At 37.6% G+C, this 24,880-nt stretch overlaps 1 protein-coding gene across 4 annotated transcripts in view; it reads right to left on the minus strand.

Annotated features, from left to right (window-relative positions):
* Positions 1-24,880, minus strand: part of HPSE2 (heparanase 2 (inactive)) — a 438,368-nt gene that overhangs the window by 178,850 nt on the left and 234,638 nt on the right. For all 4 annotated transcript variants that reach the window (XR_014796800.1, XM_084904090.1, XM_084904089.1 and 1 more), the window contains exons 4-5: positions 22,443-22,616; positions 18,423-18,594 (exon numbers count right to left, since the gene is read on the minus strand). Coding sequence is in view for 3 of the 4 variants with exons in the window: in XM_084904090.1 (XP_084760216.1) it covers positions 18,423-18,594; positions 22,443-22,616 (346 nt within the window). In the remaining variant the exon portion in view is untranslated. The remainder of the gene's footprint in view (positions 1-18,422; positions 18,595-22,442; positions 22,617-24,880) is intronic.

Here is a 24,880-nt window from a genome sequence, read left to right on the forward strand (position 1 = left end):
TATGCATTGGGCCTCTAGTACAAGTATAAAGCACTATCTAATATACTCCCGTGATGGCCTGGGAGATATGCCATTCAATCCTGAGACCCTGAAGAACTTTTCTTCAGACAGAAACTATTTTCAATCAGGACTTCATAACTAAAGAACTCTTCTATTAGGAAGGGAGATGGTGTTTTTCAGGAAGGCCCTATTCCTGCTCTACCCCAGCATAACCTTGCCAGGTATACACATAAGCAAAGGGGTTGTGTTTTGTCCAAATAGAACTTCTGCTTTGCCATGATGGTAGAAGAGGATTGAGTTTCTATAGGTCTAGAAGAGAGGTAGAGAGAGGATACCAGGACTATTACTTAGCATTAGAGTGAAGTTTATAAAAGAAGATGAAGAGGAATGAGAGGAGGGAAATAGGGACTGGGATAGGGAGAGGAGAGGGGAGGAGAGAAGCCAAGTACTCTTTTTAAATCAATGTGCATAGAATCAGCTATCTGCTTGAATAGAGCGGGGGGAAACTAGAAAAAATACAGGGAGAATCAAAACAGATTAGCATCTCAAATACTATCCCTGCCACATATAAATTCTAAGCAGTGGGGACCTGATAATAATCTTACAAGTAGGATCATCCAAAAATAAAGAGGGGGAGATAAAATTTTACACCCCTCCCAAGGATATTTTAAAAATTAGAAAACCTAGACAAACTTAGATATACAGTATCTTTAAAAAAAAAAAAAAATCCTCACCCAAGGATATTCTTCCTTTGGTTTTTAGAGAGAGAGGGAAAGACAGAGAGAAATATCAATCTGAGAGAAATACATCAATTGGTTGCCTTCTGCATGAACCCCTTCCAGGGCCCTGGGCCAGGGAGGAGTCTACAACCCAGGGACTATGCCCTTGACCAGAACTGAATCCAGGATCCTTCGATCCACAGGCAGAGATGCTCTATCCAGAGAACCAAACTGGCTAGGGCTAAGTATCATTTTTAAAAAATAAATAAAATATATTTACATGAGCTTTAGGCTCCAAAATAATTTCTAAAATCTCTGAAATAGAAATACTATTTTATATAAAGCTGTCTCCATTTACATTTAAAAATAACCATAATGAAAATAATACTGACATTTATAGTGCTTTCTCACTGTAAAATTTTTTTAAGCTTTGTATGTGCATAACTTCTCATAACCCTGAAAACAACATGTGTAGGCAGATATTTCTAATTTATAGTGGAGGAGGCTGAGTCTCATAGAGGTTATGTACTTGCTCAAATTCATAGAGCTCATTACTAAACCCAGGTTCTCTGATTTCAAATCCTACCTTCTTTCTAGGATCCTATGCTGTCTCCAAGCTGTTTTCACTGAGGCCAAGAAGTGCAATATAACTTTTAGATGCAAAAAGATAAGTTAAATTTTGCCTTGAGAAAATACTACCAATTTATCAGAAAAGGCAAAAAGGCCTGCGCATCTTCATTGCCTGCTGGCTTCCTCTCACAGACTTTAGCATTTCCTTGCCTGTTTGTAAGACAAGGCGCTAAGGCAGGTATCAAAAGGTGACTGACTCACGGCCTCTGCTATAAGACAACCACAGTAAAGTCAAGAAGACAGACACTGAGACAATTAGCTATCAGAATCTGTGTGTGTGCACTAGTGGTACAAACTAACTGTTATGAGACAGCAGTCAATGGAGCAGTTAGCTCTACCTCCTATGTTGTTAGAAGAGGGATAAACATTGAGAAAAGCTTCACATCACACATGACATAGCATCTGGCATTGAAAAATGGGTAGGATTTTGCCATGAAGAGGAAGGCATAGAACAGCTTGAGCAAAGCAAGAAAGAGTCAATGTGAATGCGTTCTCAGGAGTCCAGTGTGGCTGGATGTCAGGGAAAAGGTAACGGAGTAGCAGGAGGTCAGACGAGCCTGTGATGCTAGTGTGTCTGGCCTTTATCATGTAACAACTAGGTACACTTCTATGTCCTATTCATCTTTGTATCACTACCACTCAACATATTAATCATAAAATATAGCTAGCTCAATTTTCATATATATTTGTTGGATTTACCTTGTGTTTAAACAAGAGAGGGAGTGTCAGGATCAGATACAAGTTTTTGGAAGCTCACTTTGCTTATGGTAAAGGTTATAGGTAGGTATAGGTGTGGACTAATTGACAGGAGATGAATGTAGAAGTTGGGAGACTTTGAAAGATGAGAATGAAGAAAAGACACAATTGAGAAACACTGGTAGAGCATCTAAGAGGACCTGACAGGTGTGTTTAACTGGGGGAGAGTATCTCAAAGTTTAAAATTTTATTTTTATTTTTCAATAACATTCAGTGTGATTTTTTAAAACAGATTTGAGGGGGAGAGAGGCACAGACAAAACACACACACACACACACACACACACACACACACACACACACGAACACTTGTTGTTCCACTTATTTATGCATGCATTGGTTGATTCTTATATATACCTTGACCGGGACCAAATCTGAGATGTTGGTGTATGGCATTACTCTCTAATCAACTGAGCTTCCGGTCAGGGCCTCAATATGATTTTATATTAGTTTCAGATGTACAGCATAGTAGTCATATAATAATACACTTTATAAAATGTTCCTCTGACATTTCTAGTACCCATCTGGTACCATACATAGTTATTATATTATTGACTATAGTCCCTATGCTGTACTGCACATCCTCTTGACTATTTTGTAACTATTAATTTGTACTTCTTAATCCTTCACCTTTTTCAGCCAGCACTCCAACCACTCTCCTCTCTGGTAACTGGACCTTGAACATTTTTTAAAAAACATATTTTTATTGATTTCAAAGAGGAAGGGAGATAAAAACATCAATGATAAGAGAGAATCATTGGTTGGCTGCCTCTTGCACACCAGGGGGCTGAGCCCGCAACCTGGGCATGTGCCCTTGACTGAAATTGAACCCGGTATCCTTCAGTCTCTAGGCTGATGCTCTAACACTGAGCCAAACCAGCTAGGGTTAGACCCTGAACTTTTAATCACAGTAATGTTTTTGCTCATATGGGTAACCAAGGAACAGACTTTTGAGGCTGATATTGGTGAAAGCATTACAATCCTTCTGACTCTGTCTCAGAGAACTTGAAGTAAATAGTTATAGATGGTAAGTTATGCATTCACAGAAAATTAGGAGGAAAAATTTAATTATCAATGCCTTATTTGGCTAAAAGGCTTTAGACAATAAATAAAGAATACATCTAGCCCTGATTGGTTTGGCTCAGTGGATAGAGCATCGGCCTGAGGATGAAGGGTCCCAGGTTTGATTCTCATCAAAGGCATGTACCTTGTTTGCAGGCACATCCCCAGTAGGAGGTGTGCAGGAGGCAGCTGATCCATGTTTCTCTCCAATTGATGCTTCTAACTCTCTATCCCTCTCCCTTCCTCTGTGTAAAAAATAAATAAAACATGTTAAAAAAAAAAAAAGAATACATCTAATTTGGCATTTTGGAAGTTAGAAAATGGTTCTTCATGGTACTATAATATGAAGATACTCGTATGCATTAGATAATTTGTTCTACTATCGTTTGATAATTAAGTCCTTAAATACCCTTCCAAATTCAGAATTATAAAAAGAATAAGTAAACTAGAGTTAGGAACATTTAAAGTGATGGTAATGTTTTTTTCCCCACACTGGCCAAAGAAAATCTATAAGATCAAAAATTATAAATTAATGGACCCATATATACAATATTATATAGTTTACGGAGCAATATTTTAAAATTGAATATAGAAAAAAGACCTACCATGATCCTAGACAGGAAAATCAATTATTATTCTTAAACTAATTTATAGGTTTAATAAAATTCTAATAAAAAATGCCAGCAGATATTTTTGAAACTTTATAAAAATCATTCTAACATTCATCTGAAGAAGCCAAGAAAACCCTAAAAAATTGGAATGGACATTTATTTGATGTACCATTTATTAAAATACACCATAAAAGCTGGAATGATTAAAACATTCCTAGCTCAGAAATTAGTAAGTAGATCTATGGACCAGAAAAAGAACATTTTTAATTTGCATATAAGAATTTATTACAAGAAAAAATCAGTATTTGAAAACGCCAAAGCATTTTTAATAGGGACTTGTGGCTATTTTAAAAAAATTAAAGTCAGATACTCATTTAATATCTTATTTTGTATAAGAAATCAAAATAGTAAAAATGGAGTTTAGTTTCATTATATTTTTAAATACTTCAATCACAGCTTAAGATTTTAAAACAAATATTATCTTCTTCACTATAGTAGTATACTGAAGTAATAGAAAAGCTGTTTTGCTAACTTTGAGAAAACATCATTATGATATGTGTTCACATGAAAATTGCTATAAACTATATCTTTTCTTTTTTTCCCTCATAGCAAAATAATAGACCAACTTCAAACATATGGAAGCATTTCTGCACTTATTTCAAGGAGAAAAAAAATCTAATTTTCAAATAATGTCAAGCAAAATATGCACTTCCAAATACTACCAAACATACCCTTGTTTTTTAAAATGTTTGTAAAAAAAACTCATCTCAAATGGAGCAAATGTTTTGTTTTCAGACATCCTCAAAGGTTATTTTAAAAACTATAGAAATACAAAAATCAACCACAGAAATAACACATAAAGATAACTGATTAGATAAAACTTCAAGGAATGAATATTATAGTCAAAGGGTTTTGAAGAATTCTCCCCATCCCCATTCTCCTTCTCTTAGAGTTATGGCTCTCTATCTACCCTGCAATTATATTCTCTGCTTTTAAATATATGTGTGTGTGTGTGTGTGTGTGTGTGTGTGTGTGTATATATATATTTTTTTTCATTGTTGAGGATATTAGAGATGTCCCCCATTTTCCCTCCTTTGCCCCTCTCCACCTGTTCCCACCCACCCCAGGCCTTCAGGACACTATTGTTTGTGTCCATGGGCTATGTATTGATATATAAGTTCTTTGGTTAGTCTCTTCCTGCCCTCTTTCCCTCTAAGATTTGTCAGTCTGTCTCATACTTCCATGTCTCTGGACCATTTTGCTAAAGTATGGTTGGTATACAATATTATATCAGTTTCGGCTGTTTTTAGATCTATGCTGGCAATGTAGATGACAAGTCCAAAAAGATAATTTTCTTTGTTCAAATCTAGCATCGATGGATTCTTCTGCTCTCTAGTTCTGCCTGTTTCTCAGAAACTGGCCCAAACCACATAAATGAATAACTTCAACACAGCTGCAGAATGTTTAGCAACAGTAATATTAGAGGTGGAATAACATGCACACAGACTAGTGCTGTCAGAAGTAAAATACCACTGGGAAAGTGAAATTCCATTTAGGGCCAGTATTATCCAAGGATTTTCCACCATCTACTTCCGTTCTAATCCCTAGGTTTAGGTCTATGAATGTACAAGTAAAAGATGACACAGGATTTGAATAATGACAAGAGAGAAAGATCTTGGTTTTCCAAGGTTGGATGTCTCCATACCTGAATTATGAAGACAGAAATTCTGGATGATTAATTCAGGGAACAGAAGCTGTCTATGCTCATGCTGACATCAAATTGTGCAAAAAAAGGATAACAGACAGAAGGGGCAGGAACCTGTATCAAAGGAAATTGGTCAGTGCCAGGTAGACCTTTTAGTATTGGGGAGTCTTTGCCATTGGAACCAATGTGCTGAGAGAGAGAGAGAGAGAGAGAGAGAGAGAGAGAGAGAGAGAGAGAGAGAGAGAGAGAGAGAAATTTTATATATATATATATATATATATATCCCCTTTCATTGTGAGAGTTCCTTTCCTCTCCCAAGAGACCTCAAATCTGGGAGAATTTCTTTCCTTTGTTATCCACCTGCACATATGACGTATCTGAAATATTATTGAGCCTTCTCTCCCAGGGCATATCACAGCTCTCACTTATAATAAGGCACATCTTTATTCACGGTCTTTGGGGTTTTGATTTCTACTTCTGGACCACAAGTGCAACCCTAAAAACTGGATTCTAAATTTTCTCCCAGGAAGGAGGATAAATCCTTCCTAGAAAACTGAATGTCTAACTGAGTACAAACTTCAGTGAGACTGGGCAGCCTGATCTTTCTTCCCTTGTCTAAAAAGAAAATCTTTGGTTATATACCTACCATGAATAAGATGTAACAGCCATTTCATACATACAACTAGGAAAAACATGTGAGAAAATTATTCATTTTGAGTTACAGCAAATCAGGCATCTTCCATTTGGTCCAAAGCCAGTTACTTTTCCATGGCTAATTATTGTATATACTGAGCAATATCAGGTACTTCAATGAACAAATAAAATATTGACAACTTTCTCTTTTTCTCTTTCCCTCCTTTCAAGCCTCCCTTCATTTTCCCTGCCCCCCCTACCTTTTTTCTCTCTACCTCTATTTATATATAACTAGAGGCCCAATGCATGAAATTCGTGTAAGGGGCTTCTGCCTTGGCACCTGCTGCCATAGCGGCCGCCTCCTCTGCCTCAGCCCCCACAGCCCTGACTTCATCCAGAAGGTTGTCCAGAAGGACATCTGGTCTAATTACCATATTATGCTTTTATTATTATAGGTTGTATACTGACAGTAGACTGACAGACCTCCCTTCTAGCTAAGAATTCCATTAAATGTATAGATTTATAGAGCTGTAAAGACTAGAGATGAGTTGAAACTCTTTCATCAGTCTCTCTTGCCAATAAGTTATACCCATCAGGTTTAATTTAAGGAGGCTCCTGAATGAAGAAAGGAAAAAATAAGTTAGCTAAAATTACTGATTGACAAACATTTGGTAAGTAGTTTATGTAATGTAAAACCCTAGAAGACTGATAATATCTTTTTTTTTTTCATAGATGAAAAAACTGTTCAAGATCACCCAGATAATAAGTTGCAAAGCCATATTTCAAATGCAGTTCTGATTCTAAAGCACTTGTTTAAATCAGACAGAGATGGCAAATGTGTGGTATGTGTGGTGCTGCTCCCTTTTCCTAAGCCCACGGTAGATATTAATAATAGATTTCAATACCCTCTCGTTAATCTTAGAATTGACCTAAGAATCCTTCTCAAGTCAGGGCTTTTTACCTGGAACTGGCCCCCACTTTTACCTGGAACTGGCCCCCAACATGAAATCTATTTGCTGCTAATGGTGGTGGAGTTTGGGAGAAAGGCTACATAGGACAGTGTCGAGAATTAAATGGAGGCAGATGTGAGACAATAATGCATAAAGGACAAAATAGGTTTGATTAGGAGGAAGACAAATGGCAGGGATGTGGGGGATAATGAGAGAAGATGCCGAAATAGAACTGGAAGGCTATAGCTGGAACTGGAAGGTGTTGGTTAGGGGAATATTTTGACAGACATGTCTTGACAGTCTAAAATACTGCTGAGGAAATCTCAAAGACTTGGATGCAAGCAAAGAAGGATAACTTACCTGATATGATTTGCCCTGGCAGTGGAGACTGATAGGAAGAGGAAAAATGCATCAAGATGTTATGATGAATTTCACACCAAAGAGCAAACTTTCCAAAAGCTCAAGTCCTGGAATAAAGCTGCATTTAAGAGAGTGGACACTGTGTAACTAAGGTAAAGGAGGATTTTATTTCTCTAGTATGCTGTGTGACTTTGTTCAAGGCTCTTCATTCAGGAAAATAGCACCACATGGGCCCAGGAGTCAAACAGATACCTAATTTAAGACCTGGCTCCACAGCTTATTTGCCATGTGACCTTGGGTATGTTGTTTAACCTCCCTGAACCATTTCAGAGAGAACAACAGCTACTTCCCAAAGATTTTGTGAAGATTAACAAGATAACAAACATGAAGGAACAGGGGTAATGCCTAGTATACTGTTGGCACTCAATAAATGCGAGCACTTCCATTCTTTGATCTGTAAAATAAAGATAATAAAACCTGATATGCCTCTATTAGAGGACAGTGGTTCTCAAACTTTGATGTACAAAGAATCTCTTGGGGCCCCTGTTCAAAATATCAATATCTATGCCCTATGTCCATACAGTCTGGGCTGAAGTCTAAGAATCATGCTGTATTTTTCAGAAGCTCTCTAGGTGCTTTTAACGCAGGGGGCTCATGACCAAACCTTTGACAGAATCTGATATTAGCAGCATCTGTTAGAATAGGCCATTCTTAGAGGAGAAAATAGGGTTTTGAAGAATATTAGAAAAGAAAAGAGGGAAAAATGGGAGAAAGTGAGGAAGAATATTTCCCAAGAGAGCATATTTGAAGGCCCGCCAACTAAAGAAAAGCTTAGCATAAACAGAGCCAGTGAGGCCTGAATGAAGGAAAAGGAAAGCTGGAGAAGATAAGAGTAAAGAACTGAGCAGCAGCAAAGCATTCGTTGTAGAGCCTTGTCAGACATGGTAAGGAGATTTAATTTTGTTATAAGAGCAATAAAAAGTCATTAGAGTCTTTAGCAGTGACTAACATCATGTGAATTATGTTTATAAAAGATTTTCTGACAACTGAGTGGCGAATAGATTGGAGTGGACAAGAGTGGAAGGAAAAAACAAAACAGTAACTAGGCTATTGACACGGCCCAGGTCTGAGTTCCCCAAACTGTAATTCTTTTGTTGTTATCTGCTCTACTGCAATCCCTCACTTAAAGCAGGGTGCACATTCCAACTCAATGTGGTCCAAACATGTTAGTGAAACACCAGTTCTTCAAGATGGTCTCTGAAAATAAGACTATGGTCCAATAAACTTAAGAAATTCTGCATGCTACATCCCCGTCTTGGAAATTCATAATGTAAACTATAGTATTAAAGGTTCTGAAAAGTGTTTTGGTAAGTTTGTATATCCCAGTATTTCTCAAACTTACTTGACCATGGAACCTTTTATTTTCCCCACCTCCACATAATATTAAAACCTGCAGAACTGATGTTCTCCAGAGCACATTTAAGGGAATGCTACCATAAGTCATTCTAACCAAGAGTTAACTCCATGTGCCGGTTTCCTGGGCCTCTTCTTCATTTCTCTATTATTTCAATGATTTTAGACAGTATTTTCTGACTCCCCATATATTACATGAGGACATCAGTTTTATATGTCTTCCTTCTCTTCATTTCTACCATCTATTTTCTGTCAACTGTCCCTTATAGTTACATTATAAAGGGCGATAAAGTTTTTATTCTTTTCTGTAACCATATTTTTTTCCTTGTTTCTGGGTCTGGATCTTCTATGAGCCAGCTGTTGGGTGTCCTGAATTAATCCTCTATATCTGTAATATTTTTTAATATATATTTTTATTGAATTTTTACAGAGAGGAAGGGAGAGAGAGAGAGAGCTAGAAACGTCGCATGAGAGAGAAACATCAACCAGCTGCCTCCCACACCCCCACCACCGGGGATGTGCCCGCAACCAATGTACATGCTCTTGACCGGAATCAAACTCGGACCCTTCAGTCCGCAGACAGATGCTCTCCCGCTGAGTCAAACCAGTTTCAGCTATATCTGTAATATTTTATTTCAAACTTTCTAACTCTATCTAAGCTCTGTGTATGGGTGATTTCCTTTATTTTTATCTTCCAATTTTTAGTAGACTTTTTTTTCCTTTTAAAAGTGTTTGGAAGATATAATTTAATACCATATAATCAACCCATGTGAGTATAAAATTAAAGTTTTTAATCATATTGGAAGAGGTGTGCAACCATCAATATAATTTAATTCTAGAACGTTTAATTTCAGAAAGAAATCCCTATCCATGTGTAGTCACTCTACATCAGCCCTAAGCAACTACTAATCTACTTTTTGTCCCTATAGATTTGCCTATTCTGGACATTTCATATAAAGGGAATCATGCAGTATTTAGCCTTCTTTCAGTTAGCATTATGTTTTCAAGGTTCATCCATGTTGTAACATGCATTGGTGTTTCATTTCTTTTTATTGTCAATTAAAAATACAATGAATGTATATGTATATCCACTGTATGAATATACCACATTTTATATATCCATTCATCAGTTAATGGACATTTGGGCTGTTTCTACTTTTTGGCAATTATGAAAATGTCACTATGAATATTTGTATAGTTTAATTTTGGATTTTTTTTTATTTACTGTAGGTATATACCTAGAAGTGGAATTGCTGAATCATATGGTAACTCAATGTTTAATTTTTTTGAGTAATTGCCAGTTTTCTAAAGCTGTTGCACCATATTATATTCCCACCAGCAATGTATGAGGGTTCCAATTTCTTCACATCCTCTCCAATATTTGTTCTTCTATGTCTTTTTATTTTAGCCATCCTAGTGAATGGGAAGTGATATCTCATAATTTTTATTTATGTTTCCCTAATAACTAATGATATTGGACATCTATTCATGTGCTTATTGGCCATATGTTTATATTCTTTGGAGAAATGTCTACTCAATTCCCTTTTGCTCATTTTAAAAAATAGGTTATTTTTTATTGTTGAGTAGTAAGAGTTCATTTTAAAAAAATTTTCATTGTTGAAAGTACTACATATGTCCCCTTTCCCCCTATTGACCTCTCCCAATCTGCCCCTTCAAAGAGTTCTTTATATATATTCTGTATACAAATCCATTATCACTTATCTGAATTGAAAATATTTTCTCCCATTCTGTGTGCCAGTTCACATTCTTGATGATGCCATTCAATGCACAAAAGTTTATTAATTCTGTAAAAGTCCAATGAATCAATATTCTCTTTTATCATTTACTAGTGGCCCAATGCACAAAATCTGTGCACAGGAGGGAGGGTGGGGGAGTGTCCCTTAGCCTGGCCTGCACCCTCTCCAATCTGGGACCCTTTGGGAGATGTCTGACTGCCTCTTTAAAGCGGCAGGCGGAAAGCCCTCTCAAAATCTGGACCGCTGGCTCCTAACCACTTACCTGCCTGCCTGCCTGATCGCCTCTAACCACTCTGCCTGCTGGCCTTCTCTCCCCCAACTGCCCTCCCCCCATAACTGTCCCCACCTGTTGGCCTGCTCATCCCCAACTGCCCCCCCTGCCAGCTTGACCGCCCCCAACTGCCCCCCCACCAGCCTGCTTGCCCCCCAACTGCCCCCCCCGCCAGCATGATCACCCCCAACTGTCCCCCACTGCCTGTCTGCTCACCCCCAACTGACCTGCTCTCCCCCAATTAGCCCCCCATGCCTGCCTACTCACCTCCAACTGCCCCCCCACTCCGTCAGCCTGATCACCCCCAACTGCCCTTCCCTCCTGGCCTGATTGCCATTAACCACCTCTGCCTTGGCCTGCCACCATGGCTTTTTCTGAAAGGGCGTCCGGAAAGTCTCCCAGTCTAATTAGCATTAATGTGACTAATTAGCATTAATACCCTTTTATTAGTATTAGATACTTTCAGTGTTGTATCTAATAAATCATTGTCTAACCTTTATTGGATATAATTTCATCAATTACATATTTAGTTTTTAAAACTTATTGTTCTAATTGTATCTTTTTTTCATAGAAATAAGATTTTACTCTAGAAATACAATATCTTATTATATCTTTATAAAAATACTAATTCCAGTTTTTATTTTTAAAGTTCTGATCCCAAGTTATAATCTTCTAGTGTCAATTTTTAAATTTATTTATCTTGGTTTTTCTCTTCCATGTTACCAGTTTTCTTGTGATCCTTGGCTATCAATTCATATTTAAAAATTGGTACTAAATAGACTCTTCTTAGTAGCAGGTACAGATTTTTCTCAGCTATTGAACATGTGGGCTTTTAGATAAGCCTCTCTTTTCCCTGGGATGTCTGTTTTTAAGGCAGAGTCTGTTAGCCAATCCATTTTACTTTAGAGAGGGAGGAGGGGAACGCACAGACAGCCTTTGGCATGGGTATCCCACAATGCTTCATTAACTGTTTTATTTACTATGCAAGAGCAACTCCATCTTAACATTCTAGGTTCATCCCCTGGCGATTCCTTCAGTTTCTTTGGTGAGGGCTCCTAAGCTTTGGCTTGGTATTTGCTTGGAGATAATATACTGAGCTGTCTTTGCTCTATATGGGCAGGTTAGGGCACTTAAAATGATGGAGGAAGAGATGATCTCTGGTTGTAGTCACTCTGCAGACACTTTCATATAAACTCCTTGACTTGGTCCCCCTTTCTCATTAACCCCTTCCTGACTCAGAGCCTATCTGCTAGGCAGGTTATCTTTGTTCAGAGTCCACATTTTCTGGGTTGCCATTTCCTTACTCTGCTTAATCTGTTGACAGTCTTCCATCTGTTTAACTGTATTAGTTAAAATGCTTTCAATGAATGTCTGCTTCTTGATACTACTGCATCACCAAAAAATAGATTAGGTCCCTACTCTATAGCAGACATACGGTAGCAATAAACTCCAAGTAAATTAAAAAAGCTTAACATTAACAATTAAAACATTTAAAATGTCCATATGAAAGGAAATAGTAACTTTATCCTAACTGTGTAAGGAAAGAAACAGAAAAGACTATCAATAAGAAAGTAGACAAGAATAGTTATAATAAAAATAAACTTCTGAAACAATAAAAACATGTTTCAAAGTAATAAAAAAAACAATAGGTTAAAATAAAATAGTCATTATATAGATGATGCATAAAAGTTTATAAAAGAAAAACAGAGGAAATTGATATAACCCTAAAGAATAATTCTTCATGACTTTAGATAAAAATCAGTTCTAGGAAGAGCCATTTCCCGAATAAGGAAATGAAAATAATAAAACAAGCATTTTATTAAGTATGCTCCATATTCCAGGCAACATGTTAGTCCCTGAAGATATAAATGTGAAGATTCTATATCTATCTAAGAGGAGTTTGTATCATAACTAGAAAGACAATCCTGTTTAGTCCTATAACTATCTAAGTGAAAAATTTAAAAATTAATTTGGCTCTATAAAATCAGGCGTGGTCCTGATTCTAGTCCACAATCTAGTAAGGGAGGCAGACATATAAATAATAAGTTATCATCAATTTGATAAGTGCTACAGCAGGAAAATAAACAAAGTACTTTATCAGGACAGAGTAGGTGATAAAAAAAACAAAAACAAAAAAACAAACAAAACAAAACAAAAAAAAAACCCTGCCTAAAAATGTCAGAGAAGATCTATTGGAAAGATGAAAAAATAGGGGACAGGGTTTTACTCTAAAGAAAATGTCACAAGATAAAAAGGTACAAAGGGGAAAGTATATGGCGTCTGTCAAAATTTACATATATTTTGATGGCTATGGGCACATTGTGCAAAGGGAATGGAGCTGTACCCTGGATGCAAAATGAGGCAGGCACCTGACCCTGAAGTCCAGGGGGGCATGTGATAGGGCTTGGATTTCAAGCAAGAGTGATTTGGTCACGTGTTGCATGTTTTGAAAAACCACTGAGAAATCGATGTGAAACAATTATTAGAGTCTGAGACTAGATACATAGAAACCATTTAGGAGGGAAAATTATAAGACTTAAAATAAAAATGGAAAGAAGACAGAATATGAGTGATACTAAGATGTTAGAAATAACAGAACTTAATAAGTAACTGAGAGAGTATATGAACAAAGGAGAGGAATGAATCTGAAATTGCCTCCCGGTCTGCACCTAAGGAAAAAATGGTACTGTGTCATTAACCACATCTGGGGCAGGAGAAAGGAGATGACATAAGGAATTGGAAAATGTTCAGTTGCTTTTATTTATATATATATATTTTTATATATACTAGAGGCCCGGTGCATGACATTCATGCACTGAATGGGAGGGATTCCTGTACCTTCTCGCAGTCCGGGAGCAGGCCTAAACTGGCAGGTGGACATCCCCCAAGGGGTCCTTAGCACTGCCACACATGTGAGAGAGGCTCTTGCTACCGCTATTGCACTCACCAGCCATGATCCCAGCTTCTGGCTGAGTGGCATTCCCCCTGTGGGAGCGCACTGACCACCAGGAGGCAGCTCCTGCATTGAGTGTCTGCACCCTGGTGATCAGTGTGCATCATAGTGACCGGTCATTCTGCTGAAGTTGTAGGATATATTAAAAATCTGCAAATTAGAGGTTACTTGTATTATATCCTAAATACTTTTTTTTTGGTCTGGCTCTATTTTAGATCATCAGTTTATGCTGTTTATTATATTCCACAAATGAGTGAGATCATGTGATATTTATCTTTCTCTGACTGACTTATTTCACTTAGCATAATGCTCTCTAGTTCCATCCATGCTACTGCAAATGGTAAGAGTTCTTTCTTTTTTAGATGTATCATAGTTTTTTAATCTACTCATCTGTGATGGGCACTTAGGCCATTTCCAAATGTTCCCCTAATCTGCTGTGTATTCCTTCCAATGTGTTCTTTATTTGTGTTATGTCATTCATTATCTCATACTGTTACTTTTTCATAATTACTATATCATTTTTCATGCTGTTGAGCATCTTTACCATCAATACTCTGAACTTTGTTTCTGATAAATTTCTTATCTCTGTTTCATTTATCTCTTCTTCTGGAGAATTCTATGGTTCTTTATTTTGGGGGTTATTTCTTTGTCTCCTCATTTTGGATTTCTGTTTGGGTTTGTGTCTATGTATTAGACCTCTACACCTCTCAATCTCTAGTGCAGGACTGTTTTAGAGGCTATTTTTGACTAATTAGGTCAGGCAGAGAATCAAAGCCTCCAAAGACCGCTTTGGCCTACAGACTGATAGGATTCTGACTTGAATTGCCCCCCAGGTAATTGTCCTCAGGTATCACAAGAGGTTTTTTTGTTTTGTTTTGTTTTGTTTTTTGTTTTGTTTTGTTTTCAATAGAGTGGGGCAGTTGCTACTGCCTGGAGGCTAATTGTTATTTTTAATCTCTTAAATACTCTCAGGGCAAGATGTTTTTCAATAGTGTGTGTCAACTATCTCCCCCTCCCCAGGCAAGGTAGATGTCTGGTAGATGTCTATGTGGAAAAGATGTTCTCCACTGCATGAGAGAATAACTCGGCCCATGAAACTTGGGGTGTCTGCCTTCTAAACTCTATCCCCCAAGTCCCCAGTCTTGGCTTCTTCCCTCATATCTCCAGTCTACTTAAGCCTCCTTCTGCCGGAGCACAAGATAGATGGTTCCTCAGGGAATTTTGTTCATTGGCCCTTTAAGAGGGTGCCTGCATTTTCAGCTGTTAATTCTCTGGCAGACAGTGCCCCGCTGCTTTTCACAGCCAGATGTTATATGGGTACCCTCCTCCATTTTGGTGCTCTCTGCTGGGGGGGGGGGGGGGGGCGCTTGGGGATTAGATCCCAGAGTTCTCAATGGCAACCCCCCACAGCTGAGATATCTCTCTGGGACTCAATTATCGTCTGTGGGCGCCAGGCCAGCCCTTTAGCGCCTCCACCCCTCCTACCAGTTACTATGCGGTCTCCACTTTCAGTCCTCGGGTGTCAGGGTTCTCTCCTGTGAGTTTTCCGTTGATAATTCAGGAAGTTTTTCTATATTTTAGTTGTAATACTAGTTTCTTTCTGGGAGCATGTCTGTGCAACATCCACTTATTCTGCCGCCATTTTTAATCCCCCAGTTGTTTTTAAAGTTAACAGAATTCAAATTTAAACAACCATGAGGAGTCTTGCATCAATTAAAATAGAGTAAATTAATAAAAAGATGATATTCATTGCTGTGGGGTATTTAGGGGAAAGATTCACTAATACAGTGCTGCCCTGCAATCTGGTAAAACTGTTCTAAAACATAAAATCTGGCAACAAATATAAGAACCATAAAAATTATCATATACATACTTTGATCCAGAAACCAAACTTTTTGGACTACAGCCCAAGGATGTAATTCAAAAGAAATAAAAAACCTATTTGTATAAAGATGTTTATAGCTGTGCTATATATTACAGACAAAAACTGGAAAGAGTCCAAATGCCCAACAGTGAGGGAAAGCTTTGGTACATTAATGCAACAGAATATTTTACCGCTATTAAGAATGACAAATATGAGAACTATGTAGAAATAAAGAGAATGCAATATAAAGCAATGAGTAAAACATGCAGAACTCAAAATGATACATATACAATGATCACAACTATGTAAAATTATATCTGTATAACCAGGAGAACTCGAAAAGACTACAGAGCTGATAATTTAGAGTGGTGACATTTTTGTTATTGTTGGTTGAGTTGCTAGGAATGTTTATGTATTTCAAGTTATATTTCACTGTATATTTAGTACATATACATTAAGAAAGACAAATCTCCATTTTTTCCCTGGCATATAAAGCACTGGGACCTTTCCTTGTCCAAAGTGATTTTCTCTATCTCCTGAGTCCTGTTAGTTTTTAGATGTATAGGGAAGTGAACCCCACCACTTGCTACCATAGCATTCAGTTACATGCTCATTTCTTTTATCTGTCACTTACTATTGTATCCACATTTCTTGACTTATTCATAACAAACCAACATCTAGCTATGTGCTCACATTTACAGCATGTACACAAACGAGGATGCCCTAACTACACCTGTGTTCTGGGTAGAAGAGTCTCCTCAGTATGACTTTTTAACCTCTGACATGGAGAAATATTTTTTTCTTACCTTCTATTACTCTGATAGAATTACCCTTCCATTTAGTGAAGGCCATTTTTTCTGGCCTCCATTTCTTCTAACCTTGAAGGACTTCTCACTTTGTTTTATATCTTCAATCTAGCTCCTTTCCTGCATGAGTCTCATCAACACACAAACATGTTCTACTGTCTCCCAGAAGAAAAATGTCATCACTTTCCTTGACTCCCACATCTCCCTTAGTTTTTCTGTTCTCCTTCATAGTAAAAAATCTGTTAAGGATTGCTGTCTGTATCATTGTTTCCAATTTTCATACACACACCCCATTCACTCTTCAAACTATTGTGATTTGTCTCTTGTTCTCACCCCTCCACTGAACTTTGTTATCCAAAGTCACCAACAACCTGCATGTTGCCCAATCCATTGGTACTTTCTATCTTCCTGTTACTTGACTTCTTGGCCTCCTAGGAGAAATCCTTCTGTATTTAAAACTCTTTTCTTGTTTCCTGTGTCATTTTAATCTCTCCCTTTTTTCTTACTTCTGAGGTCATTCCTCTTTTCTCCCTCTAAATACGAGAGTTCCTCTGGCCTCTCCTTTTGTCTCCTCTCTTTCCACATTCTCTCTAAGTGATCTCCTCTATTCCCACAGCCTTATATCCTATTTGCATTTTAATGACCCCAAGAATTAATATTGCTAGCAGAGATCTTGATCCCTTGACTCATTCAATGATATATTTGACATCTTATTTAGATTCAAACATAATAAATGTAACATGAAAACCTAATTCATAATTTTCTTCCTAGACTAGTCCTCCAGTCTTCCCATTTCTGTAAATGACAATACCACTCACCCAGTTGCTTGAATATACTTATGTCATATCACCATACATTTATCCAATATATCAAGACTTCTGGATTCTACCTCCAATAATATATTCCCTTGCTACCATCTTAGTCCAGGTTCCCATTATTCTTTCTCTCTTTACTAAGTGGCCTTCTCACTGCTTCCTCTCCAACCTATTTTCTATAGGTAAACATAGCATATTTTTTGCATAACAAGTCAAATTATTTCTCTCCCCAGCTTAATAACATTCAGCATCTTTCCCATTGTACTTAGAAGAAATTCTAAGTCCTTTAGTATGCCTATAAGTTTCTGTCTATATAATATGACACCTAATTACTTCTCTAGCTATGCCTTTCTTTAGCCAACCTGGCCCTTTTATCATCCTCAGTGTCTTTGCATATGTTTTTCTTTTCCCCAAGAATACAGATGCTGTTCAGTTTAAACTTTGTCTAGTTAATACCTATCTATCATTTAAATTACACTAATATCTCTCTTCCTCTATGTGTGCCTTCATTAAGGAAATCCTTCCATGACCTCCTGCTCAATCAAATCCCAGCCCTTAGAGTATTCATTATACCATGTACCTTTACTTGGTATTGTCTTAATTTTTAGATAAGTTGATAAATGTCTATGTTTCTCCTACTATATTATATACTCTGTGAAGGTAAAAAAAAGTATCTGTTTTTGTTTATTATTACATACCCATCTCCTTACATGGTACTAGGCACATATCATTTACTCAGGAAACATTTCCAGAATAAATGAATAATTAATACAGAGTTATGCTACTGAGAGCACAATGTCATCCTCATGGAAATACATTAATCAAATCATTAAAAAAGATAATCTAAAAGCATAACTACATGGACATAAATGACAGAGGCTTTGTTTGATTATGTATTCTCTTGCCAATCCTACCACCTTCTGTTGACTGTGGAAGGTCTGGAGACATAAAAAGTTATTGCACTGTTTGATGGAGAATCCCTGATTTAGAGTGGGGGGAATCACGGAAAAAATCTCTCTGTCCTTCTTAAGAACTAAATCACTAGGAAAAATACAAACACATTAATTAATTACATTTAATAAATAATGTTATAAGAACTGCTAAATAATCTGACGTACCCATCCAGGAGGGCGATGACATTCTTCCTGGGCCGCCCAATATTAGGGCCATACAAGCTGGCTCTTGAGTAGATCCGGATGGGCTGTAACAGGCTTTTCAGCTGGATGTAATCCTTTCCCAACTGGCTGCCATTTACTGCCCGGCCACGCATAGTCCGATAGTTATTTGGCTCTAGATTAAAAGAAGACATGCAAGTTAGGGTTGAGAAGGGTAAAGCTCTGCCAACCCTTTCCTGTCTCCAGATCTCTCTTCCTTTTTCTTTTTCTTTTTTTAAAATATATTTTATTAATTTTTTATAGAGAGGGAGAAGGATAGAGAGTTATAAACATCGATGAGAGAGAAACACTGATCAGCTGCCTCTTGCACACTCCCCACTGGGTATGTGCCTGAAACCAAGGCATATGCCTTTGACCAGAATCGAAACTGGAACCTTGAGTCTGCAGGCCAAAGCTCTATCCACTGACCAAACCGCCCAGGGCTCTCTTCCTTTTTCTTAACACTGTGAATTAAATAACCAAAGGGGGTGTGAGCTAGCTTAACTTGAGGAACCCCTGCAACAAAAAGTCAAATGCCATCTTACTATTCTATTCATTTTCAAACTAATCTTCACAAAAGACCACCTAATCTACAACAGAGAGACCCTACTGATTTTCAGGTGATATTTTATAATGAGTGATATACTGGGTTGAACAATATTCCACAAAATTTATGTCTACCTGAAACTTCAGAATGTGATCTTATTTGGAAATAGGATCTTAGAAGATATAATTGGTTAAAATGAAGTAATATGGGATTAGGGTATGTCTTAAATCCAATAACCAATATCTTTATAAAAGAAAGGAAAGGGAGATTCAGGTACACAAACACACAGGGAAGAAGGCCACAGATCAATTGAAGCAGAGATTGAAGAGATGCTGCTGTGCCAAGGCTTGCTAGCAGCTACCAGGAGCTAGGAGAGAGGAATGGAATAGACTTTTCCTCAGAGCCTCCAGAAGGAATCAATCCTGGCAATTCTTTGATTTCAAACTTCTAGTCTCTTGAACTGAGAAAGAATAAATTAGGTTGTTTCATACCATGAAGCTCATTATATTTTGTTATGACAGGCCTAGCAAATGAATATAAATAATAAAAAAGGAGAGTTAGAAATACTGATGAGAAAGGAATCCAAAATGGCTGCACAGGTAAACACCTAGCCGCAGCTGCACACAACAATTTTAATAAAATACAACTAAAATATAAAATGGACATTACCCAGAACTACAGGAAAGTAGACTGACTGGAAATTCTACAACGAGAAGCAAGGAAAAAAACAGAAGGAAGAGCGGAGGAGCTGTAAAAGCCTAAGGTACTGAGACTCGCAGCGCGCGCAGAGAGGCAGTCCCAGAGGCGCGCACATTGTGCGCAGAGGACGAACTGTTGACTCTGCTGCCCGACTGCCCTGGTGGGAAGTAGACAAAGGCTTCGGTCTGTGCTGGGCCCCAGTTCCGACTCCTCTGAACCCCAGTTCTTGGCCAGACCAGGGACCCAGGCTCAAACAGAGGGAGCTAGGCTGCAATGCAGAACCCCGGGGGAGCGGCGAAAGGAGGTCCCGGAGGCGCGCACATTGCGTACAGAGAAGGGACGGTTGGCTGTGCCGTGGGATTGCCCTGGTGGAAAGGAGACTGGGGCTCCAGACTGCTCTGAATGCCACCTCCAACCCCACTTCCAACTGAACTGAATCCCAGTTCCGGGCTTATTGGGGGAGAGCCTACACTGTTTGGTAGCAGGCGAAAATTGAGGGCACCTTTCTCTCAGAGGTGCTTGCAGCAAGTACCGAAGGACCCGGGGGATTACTGAGACCGCATAGGGTGTGGCTGATGGAAGCCAAGGCTGTAGGCTCCACCCTGAAACTCCGCCCCATCAGGGAAGCTGCGAAAATGCCAAGACAATGAAATAGATCACAAAGGAAAGAAATGGATGGAGGACAAAAAGCGACTGGATAGAGAGTTCAAAACCACACCTATAAGGTTGTTCAAGAATCTCCTAGAAAAGGCCGATAAAATAAACGAGACCTATGAGGATATGAAAAGAGATTAACTAGAAATAATAAGAATTATATGAATTGCTGAAGGGGGTCCTTTCGGAAGAGAAAGTAAATAAAGATAAAAATTATGAACAACAAATACATAACTATCAACAAGTGAATCTAAAAACCAAGGAAATTAAAAAAACTGATGAACAATATTAACTGTTGAATATAATAGAATCAGAGGTATGGAAGGGGAGTGAACTGACGATTCTTGGGGAAAAGGGGAGAGAGGGATGTGGGAAGAGACTGAACATAAACTGTGCACCTATGGATAAGGACAATAGGGGTGGGGAAAGGGCAGAGGGTGGGGTGGGAAGCTGGTGGAGGAGAGCAATGGGGGTGGGGGGGGAAAGAGGAACATTTGTAATAATATGAACAATAAAGATTTATTAAAAAAAATAAAGTACTAAAATAATAATAATAATAATAATAAAGGAAAGTTCATAAATATGGTTATTGTACCAAAAAGTTAGAAAAATGTAATGTTTAATAATAACAAAATAGCTGAATGAAATAATTTAGGGCAAAACCTCCTCTCCCAGTTTTTCTTAACTTGGCAGATTTAAAGGGCAAGAAAAGTTCTAAATCCAGCAGCTCCACTGCTAGAGGGAGCAAATTTGATTTGGAATGAAGTACATGCTCCAAAAAGACTAACTTGAGGTTTTGATACTGATAGGGGAAAGATATGAACCAGCACACTTGCAAGAAATTTAGCAGGAGATTTGGGGAATAAGACAAAGTGGGTCTTGATAAGCTCACAGATAGATACTCCTAGTCTGATAGGCTGTGCATGCTCAGGAGAGACTGGAGAGGGCACTAGCTATCTATGCATTCCCAGATGAGTGTGAAACCTAGTATACTCAGAAAGGAGACATGAGAAGGCATGTTAGAAAGTAAAAGTCAGTCAGACTTGTAAATTGCCTAAATTTTTATTGTGTTCCCCAACACATACAGATCCACTGGCAAAGGGTGGAAGCCTTATTGGCTCAATTAAGCATAACCTCTGATCAATTATAGTCTCATCATTAGCCTACGTTGACTAGGAAACTTCTAGGAAGCTGGCCTTAAAAATAAAAAATAATTTAAAAATAAAAAATTTAAGAAATATTAGCGGTTACATAATGCAAGGGAGACAGATTCTACTGAACTAGTCCAAACAAACAAAAAGCAAAAACAAAAATAATCTCTGGGATAGAGGATTTGGAATTCAGGGTTGCTCTAACCTACCTGTAAGTATAATTTCAACAACAACAAAATTATGACATGCAAAGATATAGGAAAGTATGAATATATCAAGAAAAAAATAGCAGCAAATAAGAACTCTTTCTTGGGGGCCCAAATGTTAGACTTAGCAGATAAGAACTTTAAAACTGTATTATAAATATGTTCAAAGAACTAATTCCTAATAGTTGCAGCAAGCTCAGAGCCTTTTTTGAAATTTATGTTTATTAACAATAAATTTATAAAATTTATTGTTAAAAGTATTATAGATGTCCCCTTTCCCCCCCCATTGGCACCCTCCACCTTTGAGAGGTGCATATACTATAGAGTAGTCCCCAAATATATTTGAATTGTTATAAAGGTTTTCTTGTAGGACCAGTGTTCCATAGAACACACACACTATAAAATGCAGCTCAGACTGTGCAAACAGATTGTATTTAACTTAGCTTCAATTTGTTAGTTATGAATCACAGATGATATTTTCTCCATATGTGGAATGAATTAACTAGTGATAACTATACATGCAAATGGTATGGATTCACTAACTCTACTGCCCTTCACTATTTGTTCTTTTTCTATTTAGAAGGTCAAAGCAGTGGCCAAAAATCTCAATGCAGTGGCCAAAAATCTAGACCGTACTCTAGAGATGGTCTAATTGAGATCATATCACAGGTCAACTTATTTTTTACCCTTCATCTAGTCAATTAGAGCAAATAACAACCTTACTTACCATTACCCAGTTCCCAAGAAATGTTGTACTTTTTGCTGGCGCTGTACTTTAATAGGCTCAGGGCACTAGAACTGTTCCAGGAGTTATTGGGATTACGACGCAGTGCGTTTAGAGCAAATATCAGGTGGAGTCCAGAGCAATCAGCAAAGTTATAAAGTTTGTCTAGAGACCTGGCTGGGAAAAAGCAGAGAAAGGCTTGTAACTTCAAATCATCATTCCAACAAAAGGACAAAATTAGCTACTACAAAAGGACTTTATATGAGTTTCCTAATAGGAATTACACAGAGAGGCTTCTAAAAGCGACTAATACCTTTTGATTCAGTATACATTTCAAAGTGATTTTAGAAAGCAACATATACAATTGTAGATACCATGAAAAGAAGAAATATCACTCAAGGATATTGTGAAAGTGTATGACAGGAGTTAGGGCCGATACTATGCTCAGTGGACTTTGGGGTTTAACCTAGCTCTGAGCAGAGGACTCTGACCTTCTCTGTCGCTGGGCAATTCCAGAGATTCCCTGAGACTTTGGAAGGATGCATAGGAAAATAAAAGTCATCCCAACACCAAAATATTCATTGTTGAAATGAGAACTGACTTAAATAATCCTCTACTCACACCCTCTCCTCACTAATAAAATCAATGATGTTTTCAATTTCTCCAATATAATTCAAACCCAATCTATATCTATTGGAAATCCAAGTTACAAATCTAAGCAAAAGAAATAGAATTGCATGAGATTTTTTTTAAAGTCTGCTCAGATCACATAAAAATCCACTAACTAATAAGGATTTAGAACAATTAGATCAGTAGCTGAACAAGAGAAAACTCACAAGGATAATAAGTAAGGTTGCTCATAAAATAATTTGAACATTAAAAGGTAAAGAGAGGTCTATTTTGAAGTCTTTTAATATTTATGATTGTGCACAAAAGTTAAATTATTTTCTCAGAAAAATACCATTCAATTCAATATTTTGTTCCTTCAATTTGTCCACAGTTGCAATACAGCTTATACTTTATTAGGTAAACAATGAAATACTTATTTTCATAATTTTTGTTTCATTTATAAACTAAATCCTCAATCAAACTTTTGCATCAAAAATTAATATAAATGACTGATACTCTTTTTTGGTAGATTGATTCCTTTTAAATGGTATTTTTGTAGAACTATAGCAGGTTATCAAGAACATCATTTTATTTAATATTGTTTTGTTATAACATTGATGAGATGCCATAGGAACTTTACTTTTGTTTATATAAATTAGCCTATGGTAAAACTGATTTTATAATACGTAGTTTCATGTAAAGTCACAAACCCTATCAGGGACTAAGTGAAGATTTACTGTAATTATCTACATATAATGAGGATTTCCTGTGTTTATTTTATGTATATTGGCAAAACAAATCTATAACAAACACAAAAGCATATCAAAATTGTAATTTCATGGATTTGATGGTTTAAGACAAGGCAGAAGTTATTTACCAAAAAAAAAAAAAATTTAAATGAAAAGTGACAAAATAATAATATAGGTGTTTTCCTGAACATGCCAAAATTGAGAACTAGAGTTCTAGAAATATTGCTAAGAATAAACTTAAGTCCGACCATCTTCATGAAGTCATTCCTGAACACACCAACCCCCCTACAGTGACTTCAGCCTTCTCTAAACTCAGGATTTATACCATTTATTGGCATTTGAGTGCCCAGTGACATCTCCTGTGACACTGTCTTACCTTGGGATTTGCCTCTTGATTTTCCCATTTCCCCATAATAAATGGCTTGTTTCCCAGTTACACTGTAAGGTTCCTTAAGGCTGATTCTGTATCTCCTTATATATCCTTCACAGCATCTATCAGAGAGCAATTTCCTGCCTCAAAATTATGCTGAAGAGTTCTCACAACCCAAATCCTTTTAGTTATAAGTAACAAGTCTAGTAGGAAATTGAAAGGTCCCAAAGAGAAATCTAATAAGTATTATTGCTAGCTCAAGAGATATATCTAGAGTTTATTAGAAAATTACATGTTTGAATGGAGAGCATTTAGTAGATGCTAATCTTTGTTGCAACATCTGCTGTAAGGTCCCATATCTAAGCAAGCCCATGCTTAAAGATAAGTTTCTACTCTCTCCACCAGAGGGTGTCAATGCCTCTATGTCCTATAGTCAGGTTTCCTGGCTTCAAGGCCTGGTGCACGAAATTCATGCACTTGGAGGGGGAGGATCCCTCAACCCTTGGGGGATGTCTGACTGATGGTTTAGTGCTGCTGCGGAGGCAGGAGAGGTTCCCGCCACTGTCACTACACTCACCAGCTGTGAGCCTGACTTCTGGCTGAGAGGCGCTCCCCCTGTAGGAGCACACTGACCACATTGAGCATATTCCCCCTGGTGGTCAGTACATGTCATAACAACTGGCCATTCCACCATTGGGCCGAAACCAGTTCTA

The sequence above is a fragment of the Pipistrellus hanaki genome (genome assembly GCF_964339955.1).
Source record: "Pipistrellus hanaki genome assembly, chromosome: 14".
NCBI lineage: Eukaryota > Metazoa > Chordata > Mammalia > Chiroptera > Vespertilionidae > Pipistrellus > Pipistrellus hanaki.